The sequence below is a fragment of the Falco punctatus genome, assembly GCF_963210335.1.
Source record: "Falco punctatus genome assembly, chromosome: 3".
NCBI lineage: Eukaryota > Metazoa > Chordata > Aves > Falconiformes > Falconidae > Falco > Falco punctatus.
The window spans coordinates 65,794,832-65,806,907 of NC_137582.1; the positions used below are offsets into that span (position 1 = coordinate 65,794,832).

A 12,076-nucleotide genomic window follows, 5' to 3' on the forward strand; every position below is an offset into this window, starting at 1 on the left:
GGTTGTGGTTATGTGTATATACATATACATACATGTATGTATTTTATATGCACATATATACCCACAAGAATTTAATTATGTCAGTTCAAAACAGATGACACTTTTTGAATGTTTGCCTTGTGTTGCTTTTTCAGTAGCATCTGGCTTGACTTCACTTTTGAGAAACGTTCATCTAGCTGCTTTCCTCATCTTGCTGTATTAGGTCTACAACTCTTGTTTTTGCTGTGTAGTGTAAAGGAAAGCAGGTCTGCACAAGTTAATTGCACAGCAGATGGAGTGGTTTTCAGCCTTTGGAAACTGTGTGATATGGAGTAGATCAAAAGATCCCAGGCATGTGTTCAAGCCCAGTGAGGGGGAGTAGGTCTGTCTCAGAGCAGCTCCAGTTGGACAGTTATGCAAGTCTACAGAGTCCATCAGTGTATGTAACTGCTGGGTTTGGGTTTCTTTTCCCCTTAAGTGAAAAAGTTACTTTCTCTAAAGGCAGGGAGCTCATAATTGGAGAACAAGGTCGGTGAGGTTTTTTCAGTTGAAAAACAAACAACATTCCAAACCTTGTTTCTAGAAGATAACAGATTCCTGAAGCTTTTTTTGGTTTCTTTTGTTTGGCTTCGTTTTAGTGAGAGGAATATGTTCTCAAAAATCTGAATTTACGCTAGCATTTTCTTTAGTAATTGCATTTAATCTTTTCTGGAAGTTAAAGCACCAACTTATATAAAGACCCTTCTTACAACATCTCATAGAGGACTGAGCATACTTGGGTGTGTTCTGAAAGACAATAAGCCTGCAAGATTTTTTGCACAAAATTACATTAAAAAGATCATTAAATATTTTTTTTTCTCATTCTTCCTAACTTAATTCTAGATCTGATTTTTCACTTCCTCATTTTGTAAGAATAACATGGATGATAAAGAAGCAACTTTCCAAAGTGTTTGAGTTTGTATGTTTTATATGAATGTACCTTCATCTCTTACATAAAAATACAGCTGCAACAGCAGTGCAATTTTTGAATAGGACATTACTGCTGTGAATATCTGCATTTCATCTTTGAAGTAAGGTGTAATTTTGTCATTTTTAGCTCACTTTTTTTTTTTTTTTTAAAAAGGTATAATTAACTAACTTTCTAATTTTATGGATTTAGATGCACCACTAAAAGCTGTAATAATGCTGTACATTCACAGGTTTTCTGAGGCCTTTGTAGTGAACATAGTGTTGCTTCTATCATAAGCAATCATTAAGCTATTAAGATGTTTTAGTTCCTAGTTAAAGTAAGAGAGTGAAGTTGATTCATGGAACAAGTGGCTGAGCTCGCACAGGAAGTATTTCTCATACCTGATACATACAGTACCCATACTGCTTAATGAGTTAAGAGTTGCTTAAAATGTTTTGAAAATATGACCGAGTAACAATTGATAAGTAAAATTGGATTGATGTACGTAATTGAAGAAATATTGTAAGCAGCAAATATTTTTTATTTGTTTGAAATTTTGTTCTACAAATATGAACATGTATCTTTACACATGCTAATTATTCTGCATGCCAGAAGTATCCTGCTTAAAGATTGTAAGGACTTGATTAGATTACCTAGTATTATAGAATATAAAATCTAGAAAAAAGTAATGTAAAATAATATTATTAGTCTCATTTAAAATAAATGTGTGCATCCTTCTTTACTTTAGGAAGATTAATTAGCAAAGATGTTACCAACAAATACTTGGTCAGTAATTTTCAGTTATTTTCATACTTAACAAAACCAATAAAATCTCCTTCATGACCTTTCTAATAGCAATATTTCAGTTTTCCACTAAATGAGTTAAATACATATAATTTCAGACATAATTATTTTTATTTGATTCAAGATAAAACATGATGAAAAATTTGTCTAGAAAGATATGACTAGTCAGCTCAGGATCACATGTGTTCCTCATAAAACAATAGTTTTCTGCAATCTATATTATTTTCATATGAATCTCTCCTCTTTTAAATGCAAATATGTTAAAAAATTGCAACATAGCTCCTCTGTCAAGGATAGGGTCTGGGGTATTCAGATTAAAAGCAGCCCTGAGGCAAAGAGAGACTTCCCTCTGCTGAACCTTCTTCCAGCTCTTTACAACAGCTCACATCAGCTAACTGGCCTCAAGTGCAACCAGCTGAACTCCTGGAGCTGGAAGGGCCCTGGCAGGGGTTTTGGGGTGTGAGTAGTGCTGGGAATGCATTGTACAGGTTTTGGAGACATATTCCGTCTACTCAAGAGAAGGCTAATCTTTTTAACTGCAAAAGTAGTGATGCACAGCCCAATGGCTCACCATCTGCTGTCCCTGAGCAGCAGGCCACCACCCCCATGCCCCTGAGCCACCTACCTCCAGTTTTATTGTTCAGCATGACATTATATGGCTAGTTTGGTTCAGCTGTCCTTGATGTGTTCCCTCCCAGCTTCTTGTGCCCCCATTGGAAGGGCAGTATGAGAAGCTGGAAAGTCCTTGACTTAGTGTAAGCACTGCTCAGCAACACCTAAAACATCAGTGTGTTATCAAAATTATTCTCATCCTAAATCCAAAACACAGCACTGTACCAGCTACTAGGAAGAAAATTAACTCTATCCCAGCTGGAAACAGGATAATTAAATATTTAAATTTATCATTATTGGAGCTTGTAGACATCTTGGGTGCAATGAATTGAAATATTACAAGACAATCATAAGTCAATTTATCTTTGACATCAGATCTTGGCTTGGTAGTCATCTTGCACTTAATTGCCTGACTGAAATTCAACCTTGGATGGGTTTGTGATTTCTCTCTACTTGAAGTCTGCCAGATATGAACTGGTATTTATTAGTGTCATCTCTGTGAAAAGGTGAATTTTCAGGCTGAGAATTTGAGTAGTGTTTTTTGGCAGAAGCTTTGCCTGAACATAGGGCTTTCTTATGTTCCAGATCTTTTATGGGTACCTGTAAAATATTATGCCTGCATATTCATTTAGAAAAAAACACAGTTTCTGTGATTGTAGTTCAGTCAATGGTATTTGAACAACTATAAATCTGCACAGCTGGGGGTGGGGGTTGTAGTGATAAAAAAGATTTGGTGCTAAATAGAGGTATGTGATCCCTTTATTTCCAGTTACTGTACAAAAATTCAGTGGATAGATATCAAAGACCTAATTGGAAACATTTTAGCATCTAACATTATCTTGTGCATTAGAGCTGACAACTTGTACTCTATCACTAGTGGGTATACCGTGCCAAAAATCCCCAAACCCAAGGTTACAAAATTTTCCTTCCATGATTCCCTGTTTAATCTCCGTACAGATGTTTATCACATTCTAAGGAATTTAGCTTGGTAAATAACTTCTACAGACCATGAGATAACATAAATATAAAATGCATAGACATTTTAATCTGTTGTATTTTAGCCAGATGGACAACCTCACATAACTAGTAGTTTTGTAGCTGTATAAAGTCTTTTCATACAAGAGTAAGTCCATAATGTAAAGACAACTGCTGATTAGCATAATTGTTTTAAAAGTTAAAATTAGTTCCTGGTTTGTCTGCCAGTGTGATACAGAGTAGGAAAGGAATATGTTATTTTCTTTCTTACTTGCTAGTTTGCCTAATCTTTCTGAACTGTTTCAGCCTCCTCTCCAGATAGTACCCTCCAGCAGTGTGTCATGATGTTAAGACTGGCCAAGGTTTTAGGAGTTCTGTTGGGGTGTGTGTGGAGGGTTGCTCAGCTCATTTCTTCTTGTTTTTATTAAGGGGAACAAACAGACCATGATGAGAAGAAACAGCCTAAGGAAGTGTCTTTTGTTGGTAGAATAAAATGTGTTTAAACATAACCCATTCAGTTTGTAATTATTTGATAATTGACTTTTCTAAGTGAAGTAGTTGGTACTCATCCTCTGTATTTAGAATCACAGAATATCTCAATTTGAAAAGTACCCATAAGGATCACTGAGTCCAACTCCCTGCTCCTTGCCAGACTACCTAAAACTAAACAATGTGACTAAGAGCATTGTCCAGATATACCTTGAACTCTGACAGGCTTGGTGCCATGACAACTGCCCTGGGGAGCCTGTTCCAGTGACTGACAACCCTCTCAGTGAAGAACTTTTTCCTAATGTCCAATCTGAACTTGCCCTGATGCAGCTTCATTCCATTTGCTCAAGTCCTGTCACTGGTAACGAGAGAGGGGAGATCAACACCTGCCCCTTGAGGAAGTTGTAGCCTGTGATGAGGTCACCCCTCAGCCTTCTCTTTTCCAAGCTGAACAAGCCAAATGGCCTCACCTGCTCCTCATAAGTCTTTCCCTTGAGATCTTTCACCATCTTGGTTACCCTCCTCTGTACACACTGTTAGATGTCACTCTTATATTGAGGTGCCCAAACTGCACACCATACTCGAGGTGGGGCCACACCAGTGCAGTGTAGAGTGGGACAGTCACCTCCCTTGACCAGCCAGTTATGCTATGCTTGATGCACCCCAGGACACGGTTAGCTCTTTTTGATGCCAGGGCACATTGTTGACTCTTATTTGACTTGCGATCAGCCCAAACCCTCAGATCTCTTTGTGTGGGGCTGCTCTACAGCCTGTCATCCCCTGTTTGTACACATAACCAGGACTACCCCCATCCCAGGTGGAGAATTCGGCACTTGCTCTTGTTAAGTTTCATACTGTTGGTGATTGCCACACAGGATGTGAATTGGCTTAGAAATGGAATTTGGAGAGGGCTGTAATTAATTTGTTAATGAAGTATTTTTTTGTAATGTCATAGTTCTTTTGTCTTTGTTTTCCTATTTATTTCAAGGATTATACTTCAGTATTTAGATGCAACTTTAGTTCATAAAGTGCCCATACCTAAATTTGCGTAAGTCTTTGTACATTATGGACCTCATTTTCAAATGGATAAACTTAAGTTTGGGGTCTGCTTCCTACATGGAAGCTTTTTGAAACATCAGTGCTGCTGTTTGTCTTTTATTGTTCTTCATCAAGACAAGCTGAAGCCTGTGGAGAAAAAAAGCACCTTGTCTTTGTGGTTTGGGGTTTTTTTTCCCTTCCCCCTACACTAATCAGCCTTTTGGGGAATTGTCTGATTTATCATATATAGAATACTAGCTAGAGTAATATATAGGAAAATATTATAACTGTTAGTAAACAATTGTTATTTTCCATCAAATATGATTTCTGTCCTTACTGGAGAGACAAAAAGCATTTCTACTTTCCTCTGAAAACCTGAATGAACCTCTTTGAGTTTATAGTTTCTAATTGTTTTTATTTGCTCAGAAATAAGGTGGGAGCAGATTAGTTTGGTATTTTATTTAGCTAGATAACCATGTTGTTACAATTCATAGGGTTTGAATTGTGTTTCTCTGATGCTGTAACACTTCATTCTCTTTGCTTCATGTTCAGTAGCTTTTCATTATTTACCAGAAATTGATTTTGAAATAAAAGTAACACATATCTGAAGAAATACACCCCTTTGGCTCTTTCTAAAGACTTGGGCACAGATATCCTGTTTCTTCAATGAATAAGTGCCTTGCATGGTTGTCAGTCTTTACTTTTATCAAATCAATTTTAGTTCTCATACTGAAAATAGTAAAGTTCTCAAAATGTTGGCTTCAATTTATTAGCATTTCTGTTCTTTATTTTTTTTCATCCCAGTTGAAAGAACTGGAACCTTTCGTTTTCATAGTGATTAATCTATCTTAACCTCTTTCAGTCTTCTTATAAGTACCATTTAATAACAGCTTGTTAATAGTAAGTACTTGTCAATAAGAATCTTCTGATAAATACCTGTTAGTACCTGATAAGTACCTGGTTTGTGCTTTAAAAATAAATTCATTTTACCAATTTTTCTTTTGAAACCTGAGGAACATTTCATACATTCTTGACAAGACTTCTGCCTAGTTTTCTCTGAAGAATAAATATAATCATTTGCTAGATAACTATTTTATATGACAGTAACATGGCTTTTTGTTGATATATGTAATACCTCATATATGTGGATTAGATAAATGAATTCAGAAAGCATGGTTAACCTAAGGTAAGGTTACACATTCACCATAAAAGATTATATTTCCCTTAAGACTATTAATTGTGGCCTTAAGAAACACTCTGAAAACTTAAAAATTCTTCCTCTGGTTATTAGGATAGCTGTTTCTAGTACTGAAGACATACTTCAGAACTTCTTCAGGTTAATGAATCTTCATTATAGTCCTTCTGAAATGTAAACAGCAAATAACTAAAAGCATGCTGATTTTTTATATTTTGGGGAATAAAAATTGAACTTTGACACAGTCAGACCAAAATCAGTCTCAATGTCATTTAAAACATTTTTTTAAATACTCTTTTTCCATAAATAGTAGGGGAAGAAATCAAATTTGGTTACAAGTTACTATATTAAAACGTTACCCATTCTTTGCTTTTGTAAAGGTACAATTAATGAAAAATTTACTTTCTTGGTTTTTTCTTTTCAAATTCAAGTATTTAACTTTATGAAACATGGAAAACTTGTATCTTTCACTGATTTCAAAGATGCCCACCTTACTCTGAGGTGAGGCCATTAGCCTCATCCAGTAAATAACATGAGTTTTAAATCATATTATTCCTCTCCTTGTGTCTTTCTGTTGTTCTTCCTCCCACCCCAACCTTTCCCAGCTGGAAAGACTACAGTCTGAGAATACGTCTGAATGGGGAAAGAGAGAGACACCTGAAGCAGAAAAACAATGTTTGGAAGGAGAGAACAGAAGACTGAAATTGCAGGTAAAAGAAATTCAGGGACTTCTGGAGATAAAAAATAAAACAACACTAAATTGAGTTGTGATTATCCAAATGCACAAAGTAAGCTGCTGGTTAAAAATAAGGTATGGGCGTTGCTTAATTTGATTACTTGGGGAGCATTCCCCAAAAGAATTACTAATTTGTAATGTCAAAATGTGTCCCTAAAACAAAGGTTGTGCAAGACAGAACAGTCTGTCTGTATCTCAGACCTGGATAGTTAGAACTCGGTGACTTTGAATTTCTGTAGGGTACAGAAACAGAGAGAAATATCTTTTCATTTTTAAGAGGAGTGGGGGAAATGACAAGTCTGAAAAGGCTAGGGAGCAAAAGTGAAGACTGGGAGGAACAGAAGAGATTAAGTAAGCTTTGGTAGTTATAGAGTCCTGGTGAAGGTTAAAGCAAAAAAAGCTGTGAGATAAATAATTTCTCTGTCTTCTGTCTTGCTAAATATTGAATCTCTTCTTAGGGAAGAAAGAACTAAAGGAAGAGCCTTATTTCTTATTCCCCTAAAGTTATGTTAACTTTTAAACCTTTTTATAGTACTAAAAATGATGTATTAAATTATTCAGAGACTCTTAACTGTGAGTACTTCCTTTACTATGTGACTGTCTATGCCAATAATTAAGTAGTAGTCTAGAAGGCTTACACTTTGAGACTCTTAAAACTCTGTAAGAGAAAGAAAAAAAAAAAAAAACACCAAAAACAAAAAAACCCCTAACCGATCAGTAACATTCTTATTTGCCTAAATAACAAATACTTTAATATAATTTATCTGTATTTACTGTTGAATAATGGCAGGAGTAACTAAGACCAGATTTAGGGTATAGTTACAAGATGTAATTTAACTTGGGAACAATTAAGAGAGAGAGGTTCTGTACTTGAGGTCTGCTTTTAGGTGGAATCATATGATTTTTCTATATTTCTGTGATGGCTCAGAAGCAGCAAATTGCAATTCATATGTATAACTTACCTTTATAAAATATCTTACATAAAAAACAGCTGTTTTGGATTTTCCATTACTGATATTTATTTTATCTTGTCATATCACATTGTATCATACCATACCAGTATATTAATTATTTCCTTGTAATGCAACTGATTTGAGGTTGGAGATGTGGCCAGAAAGATGCTCATCTGCTATGCATCTTACTGTATTTCAAATACCTTTTAATTCTATGGCTGTGTGCGGCGAATGAAGAGACGGGATGTAGCTTGATGCAAGCAAGATGTCGATTTATTAGCGATTCTTTTACATTAATATAAGTTTCTACCTTCTACATGTTAGACACTGATTGGTTAAATCTTAAGCGTGAACTACACAGATTGGCTATCTTCTAAGATGCATCATTTAAACAATAGGTACTGATTAGTCTATCTTATCTTAGCATCAATCTTTATTCTAAGATTAGGGGGTTTCTTTCTACATGACTTTCGTAAATAACAAATTTCCTTATCAGCACTATCCCTTCCCTTATCTTGCTGTATGTCCCTCTTTTGTCCATAGGGTTGGCATCTCAACTGCTATGGCTCAAGAGTCTGCTGTTAACTTGTTCCTTTGTTCCCAGGACTTGTGCCCTACAAGTCCTAACACATCTCCATTCATCAGGCTAACAGTGCTCACTCTCATCCTTGAGGCCTTGCCCTACAGCTGTGCTGTTTGTTTTTTTTTGTTTGTTTATTAAGTGTTACTTACATAGAATATTAGACATCTGTGATCATCCCTGTCTGTTAGTATCAGCTCTGTCTATTAGTATCACACCTCTTACTGACACAACTTCACAAACTTTTATTGAGGTCAAAAGGCAGAGATGGACCTCAGTCATCTGTTTCCTTATCATAAAAGTGAACATCCCTGCAGTGTTTGCCTTTTCATAGCTGATGATTTTAGGATAAGATTGTCTTCAAAACTATTGGTTGTTGGTTTAAAGCAGAAAATAAAAACCTGTATTTTTCGTGTCAGCTGAAACTATGTAATCTATCAGCTGGCAGGTTGGTAACAGGTCTCATCCAAAGACTAGGGTGAGAACTGATCTGTTTGTAGCTGTTTCTATCTCTGATTTACAAGAACTGCAAATCATGGAATCACAGAACGAGTCAGGCTAGAATGGACCTCAGGAGATCTTCAGTCCAACCTCCTCCTCAAAGCAAGGTCAGCTCTGAGGTCAGACCAGGTTGCTCAAGGCTTTGTCTGGTGGTGTCTCAAAAATCTTCAGGACTGCACCACCTCTGTGGGCAGCATTTTTGTGATGGGTTGACCCCAGCTGGCAGCAAAGCTCCCACCCAGTCCTCATTCACTCCCCAGCAGCAAGGTGGGGGAAGAAAAGGGAAAAGGCAAAACTGAGGAAAAACTTGTGGGTTGAGATAAAGATAGTTTAATAAATTAAGAGGGGGGGGGGGGGGGGGGGGGAAGGAGGGGAAAAAAAAAAAGAAGTGATGCCAGCTAAAGCAATTACACACCACCAGCAGACTGATGCCCAGCCAGTCTTCAAGCAACAACTACTCTTGAAAAACCACCACCTCTCTGTTGTTGCAATGGACTCTTCCTTCCCAGGTGCAGGATTTTGTCATTGTTGAATTTCATAATTCAGAAGGGTTACTGTTCACCCCTTCCTTCAGCTTGTTGATAGAACTTCTTGATTGGAGCATGCCATCTGCAGGCAAGGATATTGCCTCTGCCTGCCCCAGCTTCAGGGGGAGATAGAATGACCGTGATGGGAGCATTTTCCTGATATAATCAAAAATTAAAGAATCACTGACAGGGGCTGAAACTAAAGCAATGATTAACTTGACCTATTGAATAAGCTCACTAAGATGTAGCAAGCTTTCTGAGACACCTGTGATATAAAAATATATAAAAACTTTTGGAAGTTCCTGAAGTGAGTCATGAGGAGAGGTCCTGTGCATTAAGGAACTGTGGTAAAAGAAAGATTTGTGCAAAACTGTGGTTTTAGTTTATATTATAGGTCCAGGGGTGACTGAAATTGGGATTTTTGGTTACCTACCAGTATTTTGATCTTGGAATGACTTTGGATACTGAGACCTGGATTATATTTTAAGATGAAAATTTTGTAAGAACGTGTGTGTGAGTGAATTGTCTTGGATTTTTGTATTGTCCTGTCTAAGGTGTTTTGTCATTTCTTAGAATTGGTGTATATTGTCATGGGAGCAGTTCAGTCTTTTGGAGGAGGAGTTCTTAAAAAAATCACCTTTGGGATGTATATTGAAACATTAGAAGGGTATTGCAGGATCATCTGTGTCCAGGGATACTTTAATTAATGGTGGCCGTTGTATAGATTGGAGAATGGGGGAAAGTGGCTGACAAATGGCACTCTGAATTATAATACGCTTTTACATCTAATGTTGTTCTTATGGAGGGAAAAGAAATGGGATGAAGTTGCATATTCTGACATGTTCTTTACTTCAAGAAATCATCCAGAACAGCAAAAAGAATATGGTATGGTTCCAACAGATTTTTTGTTCTAGCATTAGAAAAGGACAAAAATTCTAATGGTTTAAAAATATGTTGTTCTGCTTGTAGTATAGGACAGAGATGTCTTATGCTGAATATTGTTGACAAATGGAAGAAGAGTATATGAAATTGATGGTTGCCCTGGGTCACTGTGCACACCCAAGAGAACCTATACAGAAATGTGAGGAGGTTTGTCAAAATCAGGAGGTACAGTTGTTGGGAGCTGAAGGTTTTAGTCCTGTTGCTGGACAGACATGAAATTGCCAGTGAGAAGCCCTACACCAAGCAGTAGGGACAAAGGGACCAGTAACAATGAAAGTTCTGTTTTCAATCATTGATTTAAATAATTGGAAAGCTGTGGCAGGAAACTATAGGGATGATCCCTATAAGGTCACCAGGGCCTTTGAAATGATGATTAAAACTCAAGATCCTGACTGAAAGGATATAGAGGCATTAATGCAAGTGTTCTTTGATGGTACTGCGAAAGAGATGGCCCACAAGGCAACCAGAACACATGTAGCTCACGTAGCAGCAGATATGCTAAAAGGAACAGTGGAGCAAAAATTTCCATCTGTGAACATTAACTGGGACCCCAATATCCACAGATCTAGACAATTATTAAATAAATAACAAAGATGGATCCTGTTCAGAATTAGAAATGGTATACCAAAAGCTATAAATTTGTCTAAATTGTATGAAGTAAAATAAGATTGCAAGGAATCACCCACAGATTTTATGAATAGGTTAAAAGAGGCTGTTCGAAAATACACAACAATTAATCAGAATTGACCATCACTCTGCTAAATTTCCTGGGAGTTAGCAGGTATCAGGTGTCCAAAGAAAAGGCACAGATAGCTAAGGAGACTGTAAGTTATCTTGGGTTTGAGATTCTGAGAGGACAAAGATGATTAAGTACAAACAGGAAAGAAGCGATTTGTCAACTCCTTGAGCCTCAAGTTGCAAGAGAATTGAGAGCCTTTCTAGGAACGGTGGGTGGTGCCAATTGTGGATTGCAAACAATGGACTTCAGGTAGAACCATAGTATGGCTTACTAAAATTTGTCTGAAAGGATTATGTCATCTGGACTGAGGAGGTGTGAGCTGCATTTAAGCAGCTGAAGCAAGCATTAGTGAAAGTTCCAGCCCTGGGATTACCAGATTTCTCAAAGACCTTTGAACTGTTTGCCCACGAGAGGTGCAACGTGGCATTGGGAGCCTTGGCGCAGTTTGTGAGCAGTCAGTGGGGGCTGGCCTGCCATAGTATCCCAGGCACGTTTGCTCACTGCGTCTGGGGCTCCTGGTGTCTGGCTGCAGGCAGAGCAAATGGTACTACCGTAAACAGTCTTCCGTGACACCAGACACCAACTGACAACATAAGTAACATAAAAGGTCAATAGTATTACAGGAAAGAATGACTGTGGTGATCACTTAATGCCACCATGAACTCTATTCACAGCAGCAAAGAGTTAATAAGATAGAAAAAAAATTTACAAGAAAAATTACTCTGGAAATGAGTTCATCTCCAAATCAGTCATGCTGTTGGAGACCTGGCCAGCCATATGTAGTGAAGACAATGGTTTGTGGCGTTAGTTGGCATGTTTTTTTAACCTTGCTGCTGCCAGTAAATGAAAAACAGGAGTTAGGAAAGGAGAGTAGTTTTTTCAAGGATTCCATCCTAACTCAAGTTATATCTTAGATGGAACTGATCAATTCCTATGTAGGAACATCCTGTCACTGTTGAACCTTTTATAAATTCTGAAACTGTCGCTATCTAATTTGCTGTAATGCTATCAATAACCTGAAAAGAATGGCTTTGCCTTCTGATTTAGGAGCCTTTTT

The 12,076-nt window shown here is 37.2% G+C and overlaps 1 protein-coding gene across 1 annotated transcript in view; it reads left to right on the top strand.

The window, feature by feature from the left end:
* The window catches only part of CCDC102B (coiled-coil domain containing 102B), a 194,135-nt gene that overhangs the window by 64,311 nt on the left and 117,748 nt on the right, over nt 1–12,076 (top strand). Inside the window, exon 5 of the mRNA XM_080381165.1 lies at nt 6,647–6,751. Coding sequence (XP_080237291.1) covers nt 6,647–6,751 — 105 coding nt within the window. The remainder of the gene's footprint in view (nt 1–6,646; nt 6,752–12,076) is intronic.